This window comes from Lissotriton helveticus, chromosome 7, assembly GCF_964261635.1.
Source record: "Lissotriton helveticus chromosome 7, aLisHel1.1, whole genome shotgun sequence".
In the NCBI taxonomy this organism is placed as follows: domain Eukaryota; kingdom Metazoa; phylum Chordata; class Amphibia; order Caudata; family Salamandridae; genus Lissotriton; species Lissotriton helveticus.
Window position 1 is genome coordinate 597,006,623 of NC_136068.1, and position 26,739 is coordinate 597,033,361.

Sequence of the window (26,739 nt, forward strand, 5' to 3'; positions counted from 1 at the left end):
AACCTTGAGGCGGAGGGCGGAAGCTTTGATATTCTTGCCGTGATCGCCAGAATGGGGCCTCTGGTCCACACGCGCCTACGTCTTCACAGACATCAGAACTGCTACAAATCAGATGCACCCACTCAGGTTCCTGAACGATATAATGTACAAGTATGTTGCCTCCTATGTGAACGGACAGCTTCAGGTCATAAGTGAGTGACGATAATTAGACAGAAAGCGGCATAAGTAAAAATATATATAAACCTCTACTTAAGTAGTTTAATTAAATCCTATTTTTGAGTTGCATGTTTGGCCAAGAGCAGGATGCACTGGGAATATATGATTATTCAACGATTTCAAGTTCCACGCATGCCTTTACCACGCGAATTTTACTTCGCATGTGTCTTTTGCACGCAGCATTTGACAACGCATGTTTTTACTCCGCAATCATAACGTTACGAAACATCTGACGTCCCATTTACATTTACATAATGATACTGATAGGCTACATGCAGTACGAAGGAAAAGATCGATGTTTTAAACAATAATAAACAGATTCCCTTACATTATTATTTTTTTCATAATGCGCTTAATTAATACCCTAATTTACAAAGTTTTGATTCATATCTTACCCCTGTACGTCTTTCACCATCAGCCCTTTCTTCCACCGACCACGGAAACAAGCGTCAAAACACGTCTATTAAAACTGATAACGGACTTCTATTATGACGTGCTCTTTTCCTTCTGCGTTTTGAGGCATTGTAGAGCGTTTTTTTTTACGTTTTTGAAATTTTCTTCTTATTTATTTATTAATATCCGCTTGGTTTTTTTTGGGGGGGAAACCCCCCCAACCCCCCCTAGCCTCCCCCCAGTCCCCCCCCCAGCCCCCCAGCCCCTTAATCCCCCCCTCCCCCCAGCCCCCCAAAGCCAACGCAGATCGTACTTGCAGAACGACGACAGGAAGGAATACCACTCGCGTGGTAAAGACGGTCGTTGAAGGCTTACGCGTGGGAAAGACCTTTGCGTGGTGAGTGACGCGTGGTAAACGTTATGCGTGTTATTTGCTTCGTAGTAAATGATGTTTCCCATGCACTGGAGTGTCGAGGAGGGAAAAAGAGATTGGATTAGGAGTGGAGACAGTAAGGAAGGATTCAGAGAAACAATACAGAGACTAGGAGAGAAAGAATATGTAAAAGGAAAAGAAAGGAAGCAGTTGAACCTTGAGCCAGAACAAAAACATATAGAAAACGAGATGGCAAAAGCTTAAAAGGACTGAAAAGAAATCAGGGACGAAGGAGAGAGGAAAAATGTAGGGCGGCGGGGCTGAAATGACAGATACAGGTGAGAAGATGTGGAGGAGGAACAAGCAATAAGTAAGTAAATGTGACCGTGGCAGGCAGTTCCAGCTTTATTAACAGAGCACCTCAAAGCCATCTCTGGGCATTTAGGCAGCACGGTGCATAGTGTGCCCTTTATACTTACAGTGAAATAACAGTTGTAGCACCTGGTGCTATTCTTGGACCATTAAAGGTAAAAGGCTCATGAATATTACAAATACAGGGTGAATAGATTGAGCAAATGTTTTGTAAAAGGCTTTAAATGTATTCTCTGAAGAGGTTTGCACTTGCCACAATTTCATTGAAAAATTAGATTACTACCGAACATAACCAAATTTCAATGCAAAAGCTGGCAGCGCGATAGCCTAGAATTCGTTGTGTTCCTCTGAGTGTGCTTCCATGATAGATCAAACAACTGTTCAAAATTATGTTTCTACAACTAAATATGTACTTGTCATTTAATCTCTGATAGTGGTGGGCCTCACTTGACTGTAAGAGCTTTACTTATGATTATGTTCAGTCTTACTTTTTGGACTGTCACTTTGATTTGATTTTGCAGGAGTGTAAGAGTATTGGTCATTGATCCTCGGAAATACTGAGCTACCAATAGATCAAATATCAGGAGCCACAGATAATTCAAGTCTAGGAATGCATTTAATGTGAGGAGGGCACTGGTGCATGTACTGCTAGAGGCCACAGATGCAGGTCAGGTTGGGGCTAGTGATACATCAGGCCCAGTGTGAGGACACTATTGCAGCAGGTCCACGGTCGGCACGTTGTTGAAGCAGGTCCTGGGTGGTTACAAAGTCACCCCCTAGGGCCTATAATGCATGTTCTGCTTGTGACTACTGGGCCACAATGCAATGCCTGTAGAAGACTAGTGATTGCATTTTAGATCATTGTGGGTGATAAAACAACTTCTTACACCCATGAAACTTAGGCATCTGCTATATTCCCTTAATTCTTCTCTCCCTCCCCAACCTAACCACCAAACCCAGACTCACCAAGCGTGTTAGCCTGCTTTAATCTAAAGTTAAGATTTTATATAAAACGGTTAAAGTGATAAATTCAGGGAGTTGCGGTTTTTTAGCCAACAACCCATATGGAAAGGAAATGTTCCAGAATGCATTTTCGCCCTGTTGGCTTAAAAATCAGTTCTGCACGGCCAGATCACATGGATATCCATTTTTAATGCATGGTTGGCCAATGGGACATCGCCCAACCCAGTGTGCATTTTTGCTAATGGCCCTTACGATATCAAATGTCAGTAGTATGATGAGCTGCGTTTTGGTTATGCTCACCCCATGTAAGGTGGCCCTGTTGTTAACCATCTGCTGCTTGTTAGTGTAGTATGCAATTCTGATTTGTATTTCATGGGTATCCATTGATACATACTTCATCGTCGATATTCTTAGCGAGAAACAGAACAGAAAAGGTAGCTCGTAGGAGCTATTCGAATGCAATACAGCTGTTTCCTATTATATAGCACAGAAAATTATAATTTGAAGAAACATCTCTGCTATATTCTCCCCGCAATACAATGTCACACACACATATATATATATATATATATATATATATATATATATATATATTTTTTTTTTGCTGCTGTTTTATATAGCGCGACCTTGACCCAAAGGTGTCAGACCGCTTTACATGTTGCATTACAGACTGACACAATGGCACTTAACGTCACACATAAAAATATACAAAAATGTCACACGTAAGCAAACTGAAACCTTGGCGGTTACGATTCGTTTCTGCAAAACCCGCTGGATTAAAAAAACTGACATGGACACTCGGCAGGAACAAAAAAAACAGTAAACATAAAAAAATCGTGCAAAATGCTGGCTGTGCTTTCATACGAAGTTAGATAGATATAGGTCTTCGCCTTTACACTCCCGCCCTGCCTTTCCGTTTCCCTGCCTCATCCTTCTTTCGTCCACTCAAAATCTCCCCCCCTCCCTTTATACCTCAACAATGTTGTAGTTTATAAACTTATTTTTTCTCTGCGCCCCTCCGTACTCTTCCTGTATTTTTGAACCATTTCTTTTTCCCGCCCGTTCCTTTCAAACCGAGGAGGGCAACGCGCAGAATCGTAATGTACCTACGTGCAGCCAATGGCAGTGGAGAACGCAACAAACCACTCCCCCCGCCAAGGTAGATAGAAATGTAGGCGTGGCTAACGCTGCACACGAGCTCCCTATAGGCGGAACCTGGAGAGAGGCTGGTCCCTGACCAAACAGCTGAGAGGCTACACACAGTAGATAGAGAGAAAGGACTGTACACAGGTCCTAAAGCCATCTTGAATTATTACAGTCTGAGTGAACGCTAATGACCCAAAGGGTGGTATTTTCTCCCCAAAAATAAGTTATTTTTGTGCTCAGGAATGACAAGCTTAGCCTATCATCCCTATCGCTTTCTGCCACAAGACTGAGCCCCTCTCTTCACAAGGTGCTCCGCGGCCCTGACTCACACGTGTATTTGTAAACTCAAGTGTAGAAAAACCTGTAGGTTTAGTCAGTCATACAAATAATGCATGATTGTACTGCATCCTGCAGTTTACACGTTGATCTTGGTCAACACGCTGATGTTTTTCCTTTACCTCACGCCTATCGTTACCACGAATCTATCCTATTTCGCAATCTCTTGCGCTTCTCTTCAGTCCGTCATTGTGCACTCCTTCCGCGGTCCCTAACCCGCCCCCACCTCCATCTGCTCTTCTCCACGTAACCCTCTCCCTTCCCCCCTCCATCTGCCTGTCTTTCGTGACGTCACCGGGAACCGCTTCCTGAGTCCACGCTTGAACCGAGCCTTGACGTTCCAACACAGGGACCTCCCCCAGCTCCCAGAGGCTGCCAGGACTGCGAAGTATTGACGTTCGAAGGGGGCGGGGCCTGTGTCTCCGTGTCCGAGGGGTGGGGCTTAGGCTGTTTGTTGCAGTCAGTGTCAGTTACATTGTTACCGAGCCCCGAAGCAGACGGGGCAGATAGGAGCACCAAATCTAGGCATTGCCAGAATTGGGAGCCCCCCCCCACCACCCTTCCCCATCACAGCACCTCTCCTCTGGAACCTCCACCCACTGCCCCCTCCCAGAAGCCCCCGGGATTGCTCTTCCAAGGCGATCCCTGCTCCTGCCCTGGATTCACCCATCTCTGCCCTCATCCGCTTCGGCCCCCAGTACCTACACCCCGGTGAGATCCCTCGCACCCCAAAGGACTGCCCTTCTTCTCCCCCAGCAGAGCTGTGCATCCATCATGGATCAGATCTCCAGCAACATCCAGGTGCTGCTGCAGGCGGCCCAGTACCTGGAGCGCAGGGAACGGGGTAAGGGGGCAGAGTGTGTGAGGGGGGGGGGGGATGACGTTAGAGGAAGGAGTCTCACTTGGGGTGGTTGTTATGGGCGGTGGATGCCAAGGGAGGTTATTGATGGGTGGGGGTAGTGGGGTCGATGTGTTATGGGCACGGTGTGTTATGTGAGGATACCTCTGAAAAGAGTGGCATTTTTATGGTGGATATGCTAAGATGTGTATTATTTCATCGGAGATGCCATTTAACGGTTGGAAAATCAGGAATGCGTATTATTGTTGGGAACGGGGAGCTGCCTATCGTTGGGTGGATAGAAGTCTTCATAGGGCGAAGGATGGTGGACTTGTTTTTCTGTGATGTGGGGTTCCTTATTTACGTGCGCTTGCGTGTTATTTCGAATGTTTATCATGAGCTGGGGAGGGGCCTGGAGTAAATGTTTGTTGATGGAGGATGGGGTGTGTCTGCTCTTCAGGGGGAAGAAGACGATTATTATTCGAGTGATATCCAGTATGGGGGTGGTACAGCTGTTATTGTAGGCTTGGATTATGTGCAAGGTTTCCATTTCCTGCGACTGGCAGGGGGCGCCACCTTTTGCCAAGATGTTGGCGAGCGGCCTTTACAGGCATAATAAGACTTCCGGTGATGGGGAGATGGACGCTGCATATATTGGAAGGGGATCTTGGTGCCTGTGACGGGGAGCGTGTAGTCCGTTGTGGTGTGAGTGGAATGTGCTTGTATTCTGTGGCCTGAGTTGCCTGCCTGTGTCGGGGACTGGAGATTATGGTTATGTATTTCTTCGTGTCTCCCTTTCTTGACCTGCGATCGGGGTTGACTCAGTGTCATCGGAGGCAAAGAATGATGATGACGTTTCTCTCTAGCTCCAATGCTCTGGCACCTGCGATCGGGGTTGACCCAGTGTCATCGGAGGCAAAGAATGATGATGACGTTTCTCTCTAGCTCCAATGCCCTGGCACCTGCGATCGGGGTTGACCCAGTGTCATCGGAGGCAAAGAATGATGATGACGTTTCTCTCTAGCTCCAATGCCCTGGCACCTGCGATCGGGTTGACCCAGTGTCATCGGAGGCAAAGAATGATGATGACGTTTCTCTCTAGGTTCAAGGCCCTGGCTTAGGGTGGTGTGGCCACTCGTTTGTCACCCCATAACTGTAGTCTGTGCTGGGTGGATCACAGGCCCCTGTCCCCACAATCTCGTATGTGATGCGAATGGTTTTGCTCCACAGCCCTGGCCTGTGATCAGAAGGCGGCACCTTCTCGCCCAGCAGCATTTCCATGTTAAAGGGCATTATATCTGTTTTATCATACTCTTGGCCTTGAGTGGGTGGTGAGGGCGCTTGCCCTGAAATAACCTGTGATGGGTACGCCTCTGTTCTTACGATCGTGGCCTGTGCTGGTTTTTTTTGGGGAGGGGTCGGTGTTTCGTGATAATTTCAGGCGCAGGGGGTATCCTTTTTGATCCACTGTGTTCTGTGCGCTGCTGTCTTTGGCTCTGGTAGTGGTATAGGCAGTGCATGATATACTCTGGCGTGCAGTTTTGGCCAGCGACCTGATTGGGTTGATGTGTACCACTCTTTCTCCGGGGGTATCTCAACACTTATCTTTCCTCCCCAGAAGCAGAACACGGCTATGCCTCCATGATGCCTTATTATCGTAAAAGTAGCTTGGACCAGAGCAGGCGTCCAAGATCGCCCAAGACCCCAGACACCGTAAGGTAAGTGACAGAGCAGGGTGTGGACCACAGTGGAAAAACAATCACTAACCAGTAGTCTCAGTCATCCTCTCTGGCTAAACTTCCTGTTAGCCTCGTTTCCTAAATGGCTCACCCTTCCTTGCCAAAACTGGGTAATCTTCCAGAACCAGCAAAGAAAGTAAAAAACCTGGGATTTCAAGTAGATAGAAAGCTGACATATGGTGACCAATTAAGACCGTCTTCTCTTCTACCTGCTACACTACAAAATAATAAAGAACATTCTTCCATATCTACCGGGGACCTTAAGGATAACTTCAGATACTCCAGAATACGGCAGCACATATGCTACTGTATATCCCTATATTTCAATCAGCCAGACAAGCTTTACGCAAGCTCCACTGGTTGGCTATAGAATTACTTTCAAGACACTCTGTACTACCCACAAGGCGCTCTATGGCACAGACCCAAAACACCTTAACAGAGTTTCATCTAGTATCGCCCAACCAGACAACTGCGCTCCCTTAGTGACAAGAATGTATTTGTTCCTAATTTTAGGCGTGCTTCTTGGGGCGGAAGAAGTTTTATTCGGAATGCATCTAAGATGTGGAATGCCTTTCTGACAAACATTAAATCAATTTCAGACATGGCTTTTTAACTATTAAGGAAGGACATATCAGTTTCAGTTCTCAGCATTGTTGAAGCAGCACCAAGACATCTCAGGGTATACGAGCGCTTTACAAATCACTGTAGCATAACATTACTTCCTCACCAGGCCCCTGTTACAACTATTGCTGGTCATTCTTCTTCAACAATCCCCAAAGCCTATCCTTCTGCTTTTCTTTGTCTCTCTCCCCTGGCACCATCTCCCTCTTTTTGTCAAAACTCTATTTATTGGATCTTACACATATCCTGTAATAACAATACATGCATTAGTGTCCCTCAATATCTCACATCGAGGCCTGTGGGTTTCAGGGTGTTCAACGGTTAAGGAAACAATGTTGACAGCCACGGCCCGTGCAGGTAAGAGAGTGTGAGTGTTCGTTCAGCAGGGGACGAAGTGGGAGAATAAAAAAGAAAGACAAACACATACCTTGTGCTCAGCGATCGCATAGTAAGTGTTTTTCTTTTTTTAAATGTCATCCTCCCTCGTCGTCCTATCTCGACTACCCGCCCCACCCCTCTTACCTGCACCGGCCGCGGCTGTATTATGTTGAAACTTTACAGGTGCATATAGAAATTACCAGCATGTTCAACCACAGTGATCAAAGTGTTTTCCCCGTAAACCCCCACCCCGAACCTTTCAAACAATGCAAAGAAAAAAGAAACAAAACAGAAAATTTAATTGTAGAAAGAAAATAGTGGATGCATGAGATTACACAGTTGACCTGTGCGAATCGTGGTAATTGGGGGGAACTTTGTAGGACAGATGGAAGAAGTGGAGGGTCAACTCATGCCCTGGCTTACGGAGTTACAGCCCTTCACCCTCAGCATTGAAAGAGGCCGAGTGCTCTCGCCAATGGTAGACCTTTGGCGAGATCTGACACAAGGAGCCTGTGTAAATTCGAAGTTTTTAAAACAGTCTCGAAAGATGTTTGCCATTCATTCCATTGTGAGGGCTTGCCAGAGTCGGGCATGTCATTTTGCCAGCAAAGGTGTCTTAATTCTTCCAGGCTGCAACCGGTGCCAAATTGGCTGTCCCCAGACATGACCAAATTATCGCCCTGTCACCTTTGGGTTGACACTTGAGGGCAGCATCCCACAAATCCAGCAATGTAAAATTCGGGGAGTCAGGAATTGCAGGAATTGGATCCCCCTGAATAATATCTTTAATTTGTGCCAGGATTTCAGCCCACAACGGGTGGCTGGCAGGACAGTCCCACCATATGTGGCAAAAGTCAGCCTGCACCCTCTCTAGCAGAGATCACAAGAACTGGGAAATGTTTTTATTCAGCTTGGTGGGATAGAGATGCCATTCATAGAGTAGATTATAGTGTGCCTCTCTCATGCCTATAGAGTGGTTGCATTTCGGAATATCTCTGCAAAATGTCCTCCACTTTGCTTCAGGGATTTCCTCCCTGAGGGTTCGCTCCCAGAAAGTTATGTATCGCGGTTGCAGGGTAAGACGTGTTGTGTGTAGTGAAGAGTATAGGAAGGAGCTGGTCCCTCTGGAGGGTCCCACTTTCCTAACAAATTGCTCAGTAAGAGTGAGTTCTCTAGTGGCAGATATTCTGACTTCTGGATGGAGTGCCCAGTGTCTTAGTTGTGTATGGTGGTAATGTTCGATGTCAAAGTTTAAAATTGTGCTGGCGGTGTTTGAACTTTAAAATATCCCAATTGTGAAAGAGATCAGAGTGTGTGAGGCATCCTCCCTCCATGCATCAAAAGGATCTGGTAGAAGAGCTGGGGAACACGCAGGGTTATAGTCTATTGGTGTATAAAGGGAGGGGAAGGCTCTCTATTCTGCTGTTTTTATTCACCTCATCCCACGATTTAAAGGTCGTTTTTGCAGGGGTGCTCAAGTAGGTTTTAGGCGGGCAAATCGTTTTCGGTTTTTGCAATACATCCCATACGTCTCTTCCCACTATGGCCATGTCCAGCAACTCTGAGTTGAGTTGCTTTATAATAAACATTGAAAATCAGGAAGGGCTAATCCCTCGGTGTCTTTAGGTAGTCCGAGCAATTTAAAAGTAAGCAGGCTCTACGACTCTGCCTAATAAAGCGCTTGATTACTGTACTTGGAGTCGGGAGCAACTCCGTATTTAATGAAATGGGAAGAACTTTTAAAAGATATAGCACCCTGGGTAATTTTGTCATCTTTATCGCATGTATACTTCCTAACCAGAAGGTATGCATAGGTGCCCATCGTTTAAGATTCGATTTCAGTTGTTGTAGCAATGGGGGATAGTTGGCTCAGTAGAAGTCAGACAAACGGGGGTAAGTTTGATGCCAAGATAAGTGGTGTCTTCTTTTAACCCACTGGAAGGGGCGGTAGAGGCCACCAGGTCCTCTATGGCTGCATTAGGCATTGTCAGGTTGAGTAGGAAGGTCTTAGTCAGGTTAATTCTGAAGCCTGCTACTTCTTCATAGTTACGCAGATCCTCCTGGAGTGCCACTAGGAACGAATGGGGTGAGGTGAACGTTAATAGCGTATTATCAGCAAATAAAGAAATGTTGTGCTCTACTGAGCCAAAACGAAGGCCCATGACGACTGCTGTCACCTGTATCTCAGCCTCCAAAGTCTCAATACTGAGTGCAAAAAGAAGAGGGGGCGTATATGTGTCGTCCCCCTCCCCAGGTGTAACGGGTCTGAGCTCACCCCAATAACTAGCACTCTAGACTGTGGCGTTTTATAATTTGTTTGAATCATTGTTATGAATGGGTCACAGAAACCAAAGTGCCTCAACGTTTTTTAAGAGAAAGGGCCAGTCCACCTAGTCGAAGGCCTTCTCGGCATCTAGACCTAAGAAGACCGCAGGAATTTGTTATTGGTGGCTTTTTCAATTAGGTGGAATACCCTCCTGACGTCATCATGAATCTGCCTACCCTTATTGAAGCCAGGCTGATCTGGCTGGATCAAATCTGGCATCATGTCTAGCCTAGAGGCCAAACTATTTGAGTAGAGCTTGGCATCCAGGTTGAGCAGGGCGATGGGCCTGTAAGAGCTACAGGAATGGGGATCTTTACCCGGTTTTGGAATGCCGGTCACCAGAGCTCCGCGCATCGAGGTAGTTACAATACCTACCTCTGCTATGTCATTAAACAACGAGGTTAGGTGTGAGTCTGTGACAGAGCTGAATGTCTTATAACATTTGGCTGTGAGGTCGTCCGGCCCTGGTGATTTTTGAAGTTTCAAAGAGAAGATCGCTGTCTGGGCCACTTCTACACTAATCGGTTCTCACAGCACCTCGTTTTGCAAGGAAATCCCCTGCGGGAGGTCTAGCTTATTGAGATAGTCGCGTTGGGTGTGGGTGTTGACTTGTTCAGCCTTGCATAGCTTTTCATAGAACTTGCAAAATATCTGAACTTTCTCTGTATCTGCTCACTCTAGGACTCCCGAATCTCACACAATATCATCTATATATTCCTTTTCCCGCTTGACCCCGAGCTGTCGAGCCAAGTGTGAACCCACCTTATTACTCTGCTCATAGGACATGCGTTTGAGGCGTAATAAAGTGAGTTCTGCCCTATTAATATAGATCATGTGGCTTTGCGCTGTAATATTAGTGTCGGTGAAGCTTTGTGAGCCTGTTTGAGCTATAGTAGCTCCTTTTCGATTGCTAGGCGCTATTTTGCCCTCTGTTTGTTGAGTGTTGATATCATTGCAATACACTTGCCACGTACAACCGCCTTGAATGTATCCCATTTGTTAGGGGGATTAGCGTTGCAGGGGTTGTTTAATTGAAAGTATTCTCTAATAGCTTTCCGTAGGTCGAACCTGAAGAAGCGATCTCTCGTAAGGGAACTGGGGAAGAACCAGCGGCAATGCCTTGGTGGCGGGTCACCCCAATCCAAAGTCATCGACATCGGGGCATGGTCAGATATGGAAATGGGGTGGATAGCTGCTGCCCGCAGGTCTTGTCGAAGGGCCTGGCTAATAAAACACATAATCTAATCGTGAATGTGTTTGGTGTGTGAGAGAGAAGAAGGTATAGTTATGTGAACTGGGATGAAGTGTCCTCCAGGCATCCACCAGCCCCTTGTCCTGAATTGGCTGTTTAAGTGCTTTGGGGAAGTCACACAGTTCTGCTTAGACAAGGCTGAGAATTTATATATCATGTGGTATGCATTATGTCTCTATGTTTAGTCTTTATCCCGCTTGAGATGTCTCCTGTAGTGCCAAAACATTGTGACGCTGGTCATGGAGATATTTCCACAATTTGTGGCGCTTAGCTAGGGAATTTAGGCCCTTAATGTTTCATGAGCGTGGAGATCACCATGGGGTAGTCAGATCAAGTAGTTTCTTTAAATGCCACCCTGTCAGATTTACCACATACTCATCACACCACACCCCCGCAGCCCACCCACCTTCGACGCTCTTGTCATCGGTGTCTGCTCCCATCCCCAACTCTAGCAAGGTAGAAAAATGCCCTCTATGCACCCCGAAGAGAAAAGAACCACAACATAACAAGTGGGACAATTGGTCCCAAATTGCAAACATAATGCAAGTAGAAATACATCATGACATACAAGTAGGTAAAAAACGAATGCCACTTTGATGCAGCACATTTTAGTTAAGGGATTATGCAATCCTGAGTCAGTAAACCTGAATAGATCGGCTCCTGTTTCAGGCTGGTCATCGGGTCAAAGTTCAGCAGTCCCCTTCCACCCAACAAGAAGAAATACAGGGGGTTGTTCCCCAAATACACCAAGTATGGTTCAAGCCCGCTAACCATCAGTAACGCTCCGGAACTGTCTCTTTCAGGGAGGCAGACCCAAAGTTCGAAACAAACACTCCCAAAAGATCAGCGCTTCTTAAGTTGGCGAGAGCGCTGCTGTTTGAGCAAATGGCTTGCACTGTGGGATTAGTTAGCTTTGCCATTGGAGGTCCCTGGATCTTCCCCAGCTGGCGGGGCCTCCGTAGTTGGTATCACCAGGAGAGTCATTGCCTCCACCAATTCCGTTACATGGTGTGATTTGTGTCACTATTCAAAAGCCAGACCAAAAGGGTAGGCCCAGAGATATTTGATATGTTATTGTCTCAGTTTCTGTCACTGGACATAATTGCTGACGTCGGGCTAAAGTTGCGGGTGCAATATTATGGAAGAGAGAATGTGGCCCCTTGGAATGGGACCGATTCCGTCCTTTGGGCGCCTGGAGGATAACTTCTTTTGCTTTAAAGGAGTGTAGTTTGGCCAGTATATCTCTTGGGCGTCACTTTTCACCCAGCTGTGAGCCCACTCAATGGATCCTATATATCTTGACTTTCAATGTTGAAATTCTGAAAATAACCCTGTGGCAAAGGCTTCCAGGTCAGGGCCTTCGGTCCCCTCTACCAGATCTCTAAATCTTTTGTTTTCGCGTCATGATCTTTTTTTGAGATCTTCACACATTTCACAAGGAATGTCCTCTAAAGCTGTGAACTGAGGGCTTGGGTGAGTTTCAGTTTAATTTAGGAAGAACTGACACAGCAGTGAAATAAACCAGCCTCTACCCTGTGGAGACCTTTTGTAGATCAGTGCAGCTACATAATCAATGCTCACATTTGTAATGCATTCTGGGAAGAGGTGTGATGCAGCGGCCAGGGCGTCTGACTCCGGAAGACGGGGGCTCACGGTTCGATCGCAGGTGGCAGGTTAGCCCAGCACCTTGTGACTCTGGGCAATAGCTCGCTTAATCTTCCCGACGGCCCCCAGCGCCGGGACACCTCCCCGTAGGTAGCTGTGCGCTTTACAAATGCTGGTTTTTCATTTAATTTCATTCTGGTCCGTTGAGCTGTCTCATACAACATGGGTAAGAAGCCCCTGATACACTCAATGTAGAAGATCCATGTGAAATCAACTCTTCCTTTTGTGTGACCCATTTTCTCAGGGTGGGGTCAGTGTAGTTGAGATTTACTCATCTATGTGCCTAATCTATATGCCTATCTCAACCCCCCCTTCAACCCAGTGCCAAAACTCGCAGCAAATTATCAGTTCTATTCCTAAATACCTCTGTGGTGGATGCGAGCTGTTATTAGGTGGATGTGATGTCCTAGACGTTTTGTTTTGCTGCTTTGTGCACTAGATTAGATCACCTTGACTCATAATTCTTCCCTTGTTTTGCAGGTCTGTTCACAATGAGCTGGAGAAGCACAGGTGAGAGGGTTTGTGGGAGACTGGGATATTCATGAGTGTTTGGATCTGTGGTGCCGAGATGAATGTTCTCTGAATTACTGTGGTGAAAAGACCACATTGCTCTACTTTGTCACTGCAGTAGGAGAGTGATGCATGTGTGCTCTGCAGTCATTTGGGTGGTGAGCGGTCCCCTCCTGCTTAGCAGGCAGTTTCCGCAAGTGTCTGGGAGTGGAGGTTCCTGTGTGCAGTTGTTTTCTCTCTCATTTCTTCTTGTATCCTCAGTCTGAGTCTTAGTTTGGGAAGCTGTTATTGACACATTTTGGTTTCCCTGGCCCATGGAGTCATTATGTTTCTTGCCACATGTAGTCTGTCCTGTTGTCCCTGGTTCTTGCTTTGTGCCTTCAATCATTGCGGTAGACTCCGGCATCAAAGTGGACCTTGCTGTCTGAAGTCTGTCTCACAGTTGATATTTTGATCTCTTACATTTCGAGGCCTGTAGAGTTACTCCCCTGGAAACAGATTTTCTGTTCTCCTTGCAATTCTTCCCACATCATTGTGGAATGAGAATTCTTCCTGTCTGCATTGTGACTGTGTGTGAACTTGTTCTTCACCCCTTCTGTCCTGCAGGAGAGCTCAGCTCCGGCGCTGCCTGGAGCAGCTCAAGCAGCAAGTCCCAATGAACAGCGAAACTTCGCGCCACACTACCCTCAGCCTCCTACACAAGGCGCGCATGCACATCAAGGTGAGCTGTGGAGAGTTCTAGACCCTATGACTCATTAGTTACTGGTATATAATGCAGCATTGAGGAGGGTTTTCACTCAAAACAGCTAATCACAAAGTAGCTGCTGAGCCACAGTTCAGACAAAACTGCTGCTGCACGGATGAGGTAAGGATTATGGACCTGTGTCAAAGCAGAACAAAATGATTCTAAGCAAGCATAAGATTGACACTTCGGGTAGGTATAATACGAAATAAAATGCTTTTTCGTGTTTAGATGGAGTATGGTGGAGAATAGGATCCATGAATCATTAAAGTAGTTCCTGTGAAGAATCCTAGTTAATATCATAACTTGATGGACATATAGGCAAATTAGTCTATAGTTCTCAAAAGTTTTTAACTGGCGCAATTCAAATCTGTTTGATGTTAGGTTATGTAAGATTCCCACATTTCTGTCAAACACAGCATCTGAGAAAAGCAAGTCTAGGATATGTGTGTGTGAGATGCTACAGAACATCTTCAGTTGAACGCAGCCCAGATGTTGCCTTGCATTACCAACTCTTGTACCACAGCTGTTCTGTACCTCACTTTTATCTGCTTGTGATGGGTTTTCGCTTCTGAGAGATGCATCTTGTGGGCAGGAGGAGACTTCTCTCCTTTCTTATTCACTCTGGGTAGTTGTTATTATAGCTCTGACTCACAGGACAACCTCCCCTCTTTGAATATACAAACCAGTCTCTAAGGTGTCCCATTCTCACTGTCCTTTCCTCCTGCAAATAATTCAGATCTGCAAATAATCCAGATCTATACGTCCTTAATTGTATAAAAAGTTTTGGAAATGTTTATTTAGAAAGAAACCTGTTAGAGGCTGCAGTCTCATTCATGTTTAAGACTGCTGTGAATCAGCAATTATGTCCACTTGTTTGATCTCACAGGAAGAGCTTTTAGACACCCCCCCCCAAACTTTAAGCCTTTAGTCCTTTACTGTTTAGGTGGGGAGAAAAATTCCCATTGGTAACCAAATTGAAAGGGTCCTGCCTACCCGTGTGAGAAGACCTTTCGATTGCCATTGGCCATTCTCTTTCTCACTGAAACTATCATTTCAATTATCTTGAGGTTGTTCATCTTTCCTCTTGCCTTTATTCATGGCAAGGAACGGTGGTCAGTTTGCACTGCAACATTGGTTCCAGAAAGACGAAGAAGTGAATTCTGCATTGCCCAAATTCGTGCTAAACATAACATTTCTGATAGAAGTACCAATTTCCTAATTAAATAGTAAGCAATTGGATGTTCTTTAACTTATTCGAATGCTTTAGATAGAAAATCTTCTAAGTATTTTTTGGATGCCTGTTCAAGAGCTTCACCTGATGGGGCTAGCTTGTAGCTTTTCCCAGACAGTGCATACATTTTTCAGTCTTGAATTCGCGGGCATAGGTATCTTTCTCTGCTTTTTGGTGTGTTTTTATTATTATTTAACTCTGGCCTAATAGCCCTTAGTGGCTGTAGGTCAGCATTACTTAGAAAACTGAACACTCAGATTAACGGTACCCTTGCTTCTCCAAGCACTTCATCTTAGTAGTGATTTCCCTAGCTTCTCCAGGATACTTTCTGGATGTCCTTACCTGTGCATCGTAATTCTCCTCCTGTACTATATGGAAATCACTGGACCAATGTACTCACTCATTAGGTTGGTTGGTCATGATAAATGTTGCTCCTTCTCTCTTGAATGTTAAATATTATTTTTTTAATCTTTGTTCTGGCTGGTGCAACCACAGGGCTCCCCTTTCCATGTGCAGTCTTCTCCATTCTGCCTCCTACATGTGTCTGCAGTTTAACTTATTGTTTTTTTTTCAATTTGTGTTTTTAATTTCATTTTGGTAAAATGACCTTATTGCGCTTTTTCCTTTATGATGGATGATTCAAGCGTCACCATCTACGGCTATGGACCTACTTCTGCAGATGCAGCCTCATTGCGCCACTATTAATACCACACTGTATTTGCTACAGAACCAAAAATGGCTACACTCGTATCCCCCGCCTCACACCCTGTTGGCCACGTAACACCTGCCATCCCTCACATTTTGCACGTAGATGTTTTTCAAAGTAGCAACCATCTGGGATTTATGTTCCCTTTTGACGAACATTATACAAAGTAAGACCCAATATATGATTTTGGGATTCTTGTAGCATTTTGGTGGCGGAAAGAAATGTATTTATTTTAACCAGACACTAGCTATATACTACAGGAAGGTTTTACAGAAATATTTAAAATACTTGCCCCTATTCACCGGTGCAGAATCCTCCCCACCACCTTTCAGAATGGCCTCTGCATCATAATATTTAAAATCAAATAGGAATTGATGACCCACTAATTACATTCTTCACATCCTAGTAGTACCTCTACTGGGAACGACCATAAGTATACCTTTTCTTACACTGTTATTGTTTCCACAAAGTCATTGCTTTGAAATTTGTTTTAATGTCCATAGTGAGTTGAGCTGTGTAGCCCTTCTCTTTGTCTTTGGCTGCATCGCATTATGACGTATGATGCAAATCAATATGCAAGGATAGAGTATGGTGAAAAACAAATTTCCTGAGCCTTAAGCATAGGTACCAAGCCTCTGGTGTTGCTGTCTAAAATGATGACCTTGTAATGAAAGTGAAACATAGACATATCATTGGAATACATACATCTTTATGAAAGCTTGCCTATTTAGACTGGTTGGTAGGTAGGGAATTCACAATGGCACATTTGTTACCCGTTTTTTGTAATGTTGTATACTTGGGGATGGATGTGCCCCCTCAATTCAGATACAGTGGTTTGAAGCAAGTCACTGGCTGCACTCATGTGTTTCTTAGTAGCTTATTTTGTGGTATCTTCAGGAAGTTTTTGAAACATTATCAACAAGATGGAATCCTTTGTAATTTATTTTATTTAAATACATTTTATAATAATAAACATGCAGTACTCATTTTTACAACATTTGTTACTGACCAGTCGACAGATGTTGCACATTCACAGCTGTTTTGTGAAACTAAAAATACAATTCCTTGGCTAACATTCTTCTCTTATTAGAAATATTTCAAACAAACGTACCTCTACATGTTATGTTTGCTCGATACAGGATGCTATTTTGGATGAACCGCGTTCGCTCTCACTAACTCGAGCATTTGGTCTGATCTAGAGTTAATCAGTTCATTGAGTCCTGGGTAAAATAAGTTACAGGATTGTAGAATGAAGTGTCAATATAAACAGAACAGATTTGAAGCAAATAAAGCACACAATCGCAAAGGTTTGCTAACCTCCTACTCTGTGATGGATCAGTCTATTTTAATGCATGATTCTATTGGGTCTCTATTTGTTTCTTTCAAATTAATTGAGCATAAATCCCCGAACTGCTCAACCTCTTTAGAATTTGATATCTGTTAATACGCGTTGCAATCCAACAGCATAGATTTTCTGGGTTTAGCAGAGGAGCACAAGAGTATGCTCCTTCCCTGCCTTCACCTGATGATCAGTGTCCATTGCCTCACACATTCATTTTTGACATCCATATGTGCCTCCCAGTGAATCTCAGGACTGCGATTCAGAATCAAAAAAACAATCCTCCCCATGCATTTAAACAAAGCCTTCCAGTAAACCTCTATGGCTGGTCAATCTAGAAAAATAGCTCCACCAGTGAGCATCATGTCCTAACCTTTCAATACATTTAGCTGAATAAGGGATCTAGGTAGGTACCTGAAAATTTGTCTCTGTGTGGGTATGAGCCTAAAGTAACAGGCAAGGTGGATTTCGTCATCACTAGCAAGGAGGCTGTGAAATCACCTCTAACTGGTCTGGTACGCATATACACTTTATTCAGCCATTCCACTGTAGCTTGGTATTTGAATCTGGCTCTAGCCAGATTGAGCGCATCAATCTTTGAGGCAATGATACTCTCGGGCATGAAGATGCCATCGTGGAATACACCCGCCCTATTCACTATAACCTCAGTTAGGTGTATTAGTGAACTTGAAGCCGTCTGCACATCTGACACAATGTTCTATCTTGTGTCAAAAGAAGGAAAAAATAGCTCCAGCAGGATAGATAAACCATAAATTTAAAAAACTGCCAACTTAATAATTTTTGGCTTCTGGTGGAATTGCTCACTTAGTATAATGAGGAAACTCCAAAGGTCACTGCGGTTTCCAAAGGCTGATTGGAAAGGGAACATTATGCAAAAGACAGGCGCACTACCGAATGATTGAGGATCGCATACTCAACAAATGTTTCTTTCCTGGCAACTCGGATGCCGGTTTGAAGAAATACCAAACGGTTTGACTGTTCTGCTACAATTGACAATTTTTAGGGACACCGGTCTTTCGGCGCCCATCTTTTGCATTGTTTTCCCGCTCCAATTGGCCTTTGGAACCTGAAGTGAACCTTGGAGTTCCCTCCGTGGAAAACTCCCTACTCTAGTTACTACCAACTGTAGATTGGGTGATTCCGGTCCCGCATTGTCCTGAGGAGGCCAAAAGGCATCGACCTTCATAATTCAGGGCCAACGTCGTTCATCTTAAAGAAAGGAAAGAACCCATCGGGGTTTAGACTATATAACTAATTGTGGACTCGATACATTTGAGATGCTTTTAAATGGTCTATAATTAATTAGTGTTGGTTGCTTTATACGGTTTTCCTCTTGTTGCCCAATCAAGGGTCCATCATTGCCATTTACAGACACCCCACTCAACTAATTTTTGTTGATACTTCAGTAACAACAGTTATGTATTGTAACTCATCATTATTTGTTTAGAAATATTAATTAATTAAATGCTTTGAGCAAGAAGTTATCTACTAGTCAGTGTCTTCCTTTAATTTGCACAGCAATACTTTCATAATTTTCGTTGATAGATTTCATATGTCTTGCTGAAAAAACAAATGAATTATACTAGGCGAGCAATTCTGCCAGAGGCCAAAAAGTATTACGTTGGCTGTTGTTTAAATTTGTTGTTTATCTATCGTGCTGGTGCCACTTCCCCCCCCCCCTTTTGACACATGTTTATGATGTACCCAGGCTCCAGAGAGTTATTGGGCTCCCCCTTTCTTTTGTCTTATATAATTTTCTATCTTGACAAAGTGGTGCTGATCTTCACAGCAACTAGGTAGATCTCTCTATGTATTTCCTCTGCTCCCACATGCACCCTCTGCCAAGGAAACCCTGCACACTTCGAGTGTATGTGCTTTGTGTTCTGCTAACCGACTCGTCATGACTTTGTGAGTCAAACATGGTAGCGGAGTAGCAGCTAAGGCCACCATTGCCATCTAGTGCTTGAGCACACTGAACTTGTGCTAAGCTGGTTGTCATTCCCAGGGCATTGCGTTCTGAAGACTCCCTCCTAAAGCAATTCAGAATTTGCCTGTTCTAGTTAGTGCAGCATGGAGTAACAAGGCCACACCACACTAGGGTCACAACCACAGGGGCACAAGCGCGAACCAGGGCCTCTTTATTCTTTCCCCTAACACTATGCCTGGTGCCGGATACTTGGTAGCATGAGGCATGCCCTACATGAGTCATGTGACACTACATTCCTTCCCAGCTTTGTTAAAACATAGGCCACAAGCCTTGGCCAGCCAACAATGAATATGTATTGTCCCAATCAGTCTTCAAGTCCACTATCTTAACAAATATGTTATGTTATGTTATGTTATTTATTCTTTTATATAGCGCAACGGTTACTCAAAAAGAGTGTCCCGGCACTTTAGGTAAAGGGGGCTGCTTCGCAATAACATAACACAGTAAAAAGAGAGTACAGAACAGACGCATAAAAACAAGGGCTACTAAAAATACCTACTGAGTGAACAACCAAGTTTTAAGACCTCTCCTGAAGTCAAGAAGACTCGAAGCCCCCCTAAGCGGAAGCGGAAGCGAGTTCCACATCTGTGGGGCCAGAAGGCCGAAAGAACGGCCACCCAGGCGCGCTCTCTTCACTCGTGGCACAACTGCCAAGAGTAAGGATTCAGACCTCAAAGAGCGGGCCGGATGGTAAAAGGCCAGTCTCTTTTGGAGGTACTTTGCTCCCACCGCATGGAGAGCCTTATAGGCCAAAGTCATAGCCTTAAAGGCGATCCGTTTGCGGATGGGCAACCAATGCAGCGTCCGCAATAGACCCGCAGCACCGACACGTCTATTTAGACCATAAATGGCCCTGGGTCTCTGCAGGTTGGGTCTCCGATCATAGAGATGTGGTTGTGAAAGTTGTAACAGCTCATCTTGCCCCCTCACATCCACGGAGGAGGTTTGACTCCATCCACCTCTTGTCGAGGTTCTTGCTGTTCAGGGGGCCATAGGCTTCACCATCTTAGAGTGCACAACTGTCACTGTTCCCACGAATGTCGGGTGTGGTCTTCATTACTCCATTTGACAGATCTCCGCCCGTTCTACCTTTTTGAATACACACCTATTTTAAGGTCTGCATTAACCGTCCAGGTACGGTTGCTTTTTTAACAAAATGTAGAGCTGTTTTTGTAAAATAAATTGAAAAACATTGGCATTTTGGTCGTCCATTGAACCCACCCACTTTGACTTCTGTTTACTTGCATATGTCTTTTTAAGTGAGCTGAGGGAGTCAATGAGGAGGGCAGCAGAGTCTCATTCAGATGCAGTTCCCTGATAGTCTACATCCCTACAATCTCTAATTAATGGCCCGAGAGAAAGAGGAACCCCGTGAGATCCATAGATACCATCAAAGAGATGAACCGGAGAGGGAGACACTATGTGGGAGCTCATTTTTAAATGTACAAATGGACAGAAACAGCTTCCCCAGAAAGCCCTGAGGAAGGCGTGAGATTTGGGGTTTGCTTTTATTTGTTGTATTTTTTTAAGGGGCATTATTACCATTACTGTGATAAGTGCAGTGACACTGGGACAAAGTGTGAGGGGACATTGGACATTATGGCTGATCCACTACCAAACAGGGAAATATGGGTCCCACTTGCTGTGCAGGTAGCAGGACTCGAGGAAGAAGTGCAGATTTTTTCCTCTTTTTGTTTGTTACTAAAATGGATGGGTAGCCTGCTTTGGGCCTCAGGCATAGGAGTGATGGCTCTTCACAGGGGTATAGTTATCATTGATGGTGATCGTGCCATGGCACCGGGGCGCAGTGTTGCGAAGAGCTAACTAAACCCCAATTGCAGTTGTGTTACTAGCCTTTCTTGCTGTGCATGCCCTCTTACTGTGCCAGTGTTGCATTGGGCTTCCGAGAAATGACTCATGGTAGGGTAAAACTGGAGCAGAGGAGACCCCTTCGCTTGGACTCAGAGCGAGTGTGGCAAGATGGGGGACTCTGTTTTTAACAAAGGGCAGTGGCCACTCACTTCAAGAGGTAGTAGATATCATTGCTGAAGAAAGTGCAGTGGCACTGTGTCTCAGGTGTGAGGTGCCACTACATCACAGTTATGACTATCTTAACTGTACAAAAGGTGCATGGGAGCTTATTTTCTTTGCAACATTGAAGGGGGCCAAGTGCACCTTTGCTGCACAGCCGGGGAAACATATGGACGCTAATTATTTTTAGGAAAGGGACTGAGCCTTTTACAAGATTGGAGTAGTGGCCAGGCATGGTTGGAAAAGGGAGAAAGCCCGCTAATCAGAGCTGCTGATATCATTAGCGAACTGGGTGCAGTAGCATTAGGACCCAGGAGTGTGAGGAGTTCATATCCCCCAATTATGGGGAGCAGTGTTTTATTTTTTTGCCAGTTGCTGTTTTATGCATTTGCTCTTTTAAATGTCTCACATATATTATGGATTATCAGTAATAGAAAACGTATCCCAGAGATTCTCATAAGCCCTGACCCCTGCATTCAGGCCAGTCCCTCCTGCTCCCCCAATCTTAGTCATAAAGTTTGGGAGGTGGCCTGCTATCGAAACACTTAGGAGGGAGGGGACTCAGAGCAAAAAACGTTTGAATACCTCTGCTCTAGGGGCATGGCACAAGCACATTCCCGCCCTTTTTTTCTCCCCTGACATCACATCCATCCACAGGAAACGTGGATGCGTGAGGCATGCCCTACATGTATCATGTGGCACACTACAGCTATCGGGCTTTAGGGAATCTGTTTGCTTGGGCCTAAACCAGTGCTTAATTTGAGCTGGAGGTTTTCCGGTGCTCGGCACTGGCACTTAATTGTGAACACCAGCAATTATGTCAGTCTGCCACATAGTGGAGCTGTTTGTTTAATTTAGAGATGAGCACAACAGTTATTTCTTAATTCAATATACATTACAAAAATAACTGTTACCTGCCCACCAAACCATTCTTATAGCTTTTGAGGCCTGGAATAGTCCGAATCGTCACACTTTTAGGAGTGTGATGGTTAGCAATTGTGTAGGTACGGTCATTGGCAGGGGCAATGGGAGGTGTAAGCTGCAGTGCCATCCTCATGAAGGTCATAGTACTCATGTGTTTTCGAAAACTAATCACTGATCTAAACTGCAGGTGCTGCCTTAACCTACCTCTTTGTTTCTATATACTTTGTCGAATGGGAGAGAGCAAGAACACACACACATTTATAAAGTTACTGTCATGGTATCTCTATTACTAGTAGTCTCTAGGCTCTCCCACATTATCAAAGAAAAACCAAAGGTGGTGATGGACGGAGCGTTGACAATACAAACACTCACCCCCAGTCAACTGATCTGGGTTTAATCCGCCACCCCAGTTCAGACATGGCCATATGCAAATCAGTCTGACCCTGTGCCTCATGAGAACAGTCCAGCCCGAACTGCCAAGCCATGTCTTCCCTGGACCGTAATCAAGCTTCCCAGGACCGATTTCTGGCATTAAATGAATTCACCACCCCCTTTTGTACTGCTTTGGCCGCCATAAGTGTGGCAGGGTATTCTCAGACGTGATTCCCTTGCTCACGTTGCCACTGGATTCAAGCAAGCCGTGTTGAAGACGGCTGTAATGCCAGAAACCGGTCTCGGAAGCTTGTTTCCGGTCCAGGGAAGGCATGGCTTGGCAGTTCGGGCTGGACTGTTCCCATGAGGCACAGGGTCAGAGTGATCAGTTGACTGGGGGTGAGTGTTTGTATTGTCAACGCTCCGTCCATCACCACCTTTGGTTGTTCGCCCACATTATCAACACACTCTTCTCAGCCATACGCCAAGATTTGCAGTTTGGTTCCTCTAGTTAAAACATTTTTTTTTTAAAGAACTGAACTACTGATGGTGCATACCTGCATAAGGGACAAGCTGCTATGCCTATTTTAAGACGTCAATTCAGGCATGTGATACAGAGCACAAGGTTTCTGATCCCACCAGTAGTTGTTTCATACCCACTGGTTGATAAAGGGAGCTTGCATATAGACCAGTAGTAAATGATTCACCATTGGGGTTATCCTTATTTTTCTCCAGTAGATACGTGCCTACATTATCATTGTTTTCCTCAGACGTTTTGAAACTCTAAAGCAAGCTGTCCTTCAGTTTACCTGTTGGTGATGTTCATTTTGGGAATAAGCACTACTGCTGCCAGTAGTAAATGTGGAGGGTACATAGAGGTACTTTATATCTAGCGAGGATTTGAATGCAGGGAACTAGCAGTTTTATTAAACATTATGGTAGTGGTCTATGTATTCCTGTAGTACAGTTTGTCTGGGAGGAGCTTGTATTGTGATATGGCTCGTGGTGGCTCTTCTTGTGTGTAATGAAAAGTGATATTTTGTCTCCACAAGATGCTTTTGTTAAAGCGCTTCTGTGAGGAAGGCTAAAGCCACTTTCTTGTCCTGTATACTTTGCAGAAGTTGGAAGAGCAAGAACTGCGAGCGTGCAAGGTGAAGGATAAGCTCCGATCCGAACAACAGCAGTTGCGACAGCGGCTGGAACAGCTGCTTCCATCTACGGGAACAGAACGCACCCGGGCCGACAGCCTGGACTCCTCACTACTATCGTCCGAGCCCTCGGATTCAGACCAAGGTGAGAACTATGATTTGGAGAGACCTTTCAGAGAGGAGATTGTTGGAGCTGGGGGAATGCACCTTGACTCCAAAAGATGTAGGCTGTAGAGGCCTACAGTTAGGGGGTATACTGAATAGAATATCCTCAAAGGGGCATAGGAGGCTTCTAGTGAAGAGATTGTCCAGGAGGACGTACAATGAAGAGATAGTATGAAGGGATGTAGGGTGCACTTGCTGCAAAGATTTCTTGAAGTGTTTTAGGGCAGTGTTGCATTGAGTGAGCTAGGAAGGATGGATACATTTCTGAGTTGGCCTAGCAGGATGCAGTGGGAGAGTCCTTCTAAGACCTGGTTAGGAAGTCCAGGACTTATTGGGGATTGCCTTAATGCATGTGACCCGCCCACTACCTTGCCCTCTTCTCCACCTTAAAATCCTGGGTGTTGTTCAAATGTTGCTAATTTTAAAGGACACTTTGTTTGTGTAGAACACTGTAGGGTAAGACTGTGTTATGGGTACAAAGGTACTGTGGCAGTTTCAGAATGTTATCTCTGTAGAGCCCCTTGCTCTGGCATGGAATAATTCAACCCTTTCTCTTGCCTTTTCCAGAGGACATCGAGGTGGACGTGGAAGGTGTGGTGTTCAGTGGCAATGAAATAGACCCCTTCCCAATCTTCGGTGCTGGCACTGAGCATAGCTACTCGAACGCCAGCCCCGTGTGGCTATGACAGCTGCTTTGCCCTGCCTTTCTTCGCAGCTCCTTGCTCCGCTATCCAGGATACGTTGAGACACCATGGACTACTTCAACCCTCGGGGGGAGGATGGGAGACCCTGCAGGCTGTGGCAGGGGGTCCTGGCACTATTGCTCTTTGTGTAGTGCTATGCACAGCCAACACAGGGAGCCCTTCACAAGCTCAGAGGCATTCAGCACTTCTGATTCTTGGCGCCAGCATGGACAAACTATTAACAGAAAGCACTCTCTGCAAGGGACAAGCACAAGCAGAGAGCTGGAGAAGTCCAACTCCGGGTTTTAGCCCTAGCAGCACACTCCCTCCCTTTGTGGCACATCAGATATTTTTCCTCCAGGAATTACCACTCAGAGCACTTATATGCATCTAGGCAGGTCTAGTTGAAATTATTTATAAGCCTGATTGAACAATGTTAGAAGCCCCTCTGAAGGCATGTTCTGCAAGTAATCTGCTGTTTAGAAGAATGCTTATCCGTCCAACTCTACCAAGCATCAAGGTTTCATTGAGGTAATGTTTATGAAAAAAGTATATAAGTCGGTTGTGGAAAAGACAACTCTGTCTTCGCAGTGATCAATGGCGTTTCTACTCTTAGTTATTAGAGGATCATTATCAGGACATATGATACTCAAACCAAACAGTATTAGAAGAAAAATTAAATTATTGACTCCGTGAAGTAGGAAATCGAAGAAAATATAAAGAATTGAAGAACAGTTTACATGTGGACAGTTACTAGTGAGTAGTGGAATAACCACAAAAGAAACTTCAGGCATTTGATCACAGAGGAGTATCCCTAGTTGACCCTAAAATCTTTAAATCCTAAGAAGGGTAAAGGTTCCTTCCTGCATCACTGTACAGAACACATCCCTGGGGGATGCCTTCATGTAGTACAGTCTGCCTTCTGCCGATAAACCCAGAACATCACTTTTTTTTCCTATGGTAGAACTACGTGGGATCTGCCTATTTGTTCCTGTGGAATCGACCCAGGATGGTGGGAGCCCCTGTAGGAATTGCATGTGCCTCAGTAGTAAGATCCTAAGCGAAGACATTGGCAACATTGCCTTTGCTTCACTGAGCCTTTACCCTGACGTTACTGCTGCCTTTTTCTTGGGCAGTTGTACATCATTCGTTTGAGAGCTGCCTGTCACGAGTCACTCTGTTCACTCCCTGTTGAGCACTTGCCTGTTCTTCTCGCATCGGATTGTTAGCTCTGTTTTAAATAGAGGTTTGCCCTTGCTGATCGATTTGGCTTCGACGCACCTGCCTTTAAGACTGAGCTACAGCGAGCACTGTTGGCTGTATCTTCCTTTCCCCCTCACTCCACTGGGGTAGGTGTTGAGAAGCAGCTCTTGGGTGCAAATAGGTTTTTCCCTTTAATTGGAACTAACAGACAGAGTGGATGTGTGGTAGGGGGTATATGATTTTCTGGACAATTTGTTTCCACCACACAGTGAGATTGTTTATGTACCATGTATGTATAATTTTACTACTCGCTGTCCTCACAAAGTAATCGCTCAATGTATTCTCCCCTCCGCTGTGTTTTCTGAGGATGAATGCAGCACTGGTGCTGTTTAGTTTAATACACCATTATGCCTGGCTACTGTTGCCAGTAATCTAGCGCAATGGGCTCAGATCTGCACAGCAGCAATCAACAGTTTGAATCCTGGCAGAGCCCACACAGCCTTTCATACTTCAAGGGACCATAAAACAAGCATCCTTAATATTGCTACCACATACTCGTAAAGCGCCAACAGAAAACCGGGTTTGTGGTGTGCGCTACAAAACCGGCCTCTGTAGTCTTAATGTTGCATTTAGATTGCTGGATTTCGTTACCTCCAAGGTCTAATTCGAATCAGATCTTATTGATCACTGACCATGTCCGAAGTTCCCGGGGTCTCCAAATGAGACCCATCCACAAAGGGCGGTGTGTGTGAGTGTGCTGTGCACCTCTCAGGTCGGAGTGTGGCTTCTGCCTCCTTAAACAGTTCTCCCTCTCTTTCAAGGGAACCCCGTGCAGAGACAGGACCCCTCTGTCCCGATATGTATGTATATTTATAATAGTCCTGGGCAGACATGGGGCTTGGCAATAATTTATTTGTACAAGAGATTTTATGTGTGCCACGGCTGGAATAAAACTTGTTTGTGATGTAAGTATTTTGACTAACTTGCAATGGAGAAATCCTGCAAAATACTTGTATATTCCTACCAATATTTTAATAAATACATTTTTAATGCGTA

At 45.0% G+C, this 26,739-nt stretch overlaps 1 protein-coding gene and 1 long non-coding RNA gene across 2 annotated transcripts in view; one reads left to right on the forward strand and one right to left on the reverse strand.

Moving 5' to 3' along the window:
- The window catches only part of LOC144768812 (uncharacterized), a 150,201-nt gene extending 146,806 nt beyond the window's left edge, over positions 1-3,395 (reverse strand). The window contains exon 1 of the long non-coding RNA XR_013598633.1: positions 3,290-3,395. This is a non-coding gene — a long non-coding RNA (uncharacterized LOC144768812). The remainder of the gene's footprint in view (positions 1-3,289) is intronic.
- An 830-nt stretch (positions 3,396-4,225) lies between these two features.
- Positions 4,226-26,739, forward strand: MXD3 (MAX dimerization protein 3). The gene is made up of 6 exons (XM_078652771.1): positions 4,226-4,643; positions 6,256-6,355; positions 13,099-13,128; positions 13,735-13,849; positions 23,603-23,777; positions 24,365-26,739. The coding sequence occupies exons 1-6, from the start codon at positions 4,574-4,576 to the stop codon at positions 24,481-24,483; spliced, it is 609 nt and encodes a 202-aa protein (XP_078508897.1). The 5' UTR covers positions 4,226-4,573; the 3' UTR covers positions 24,484-26,739.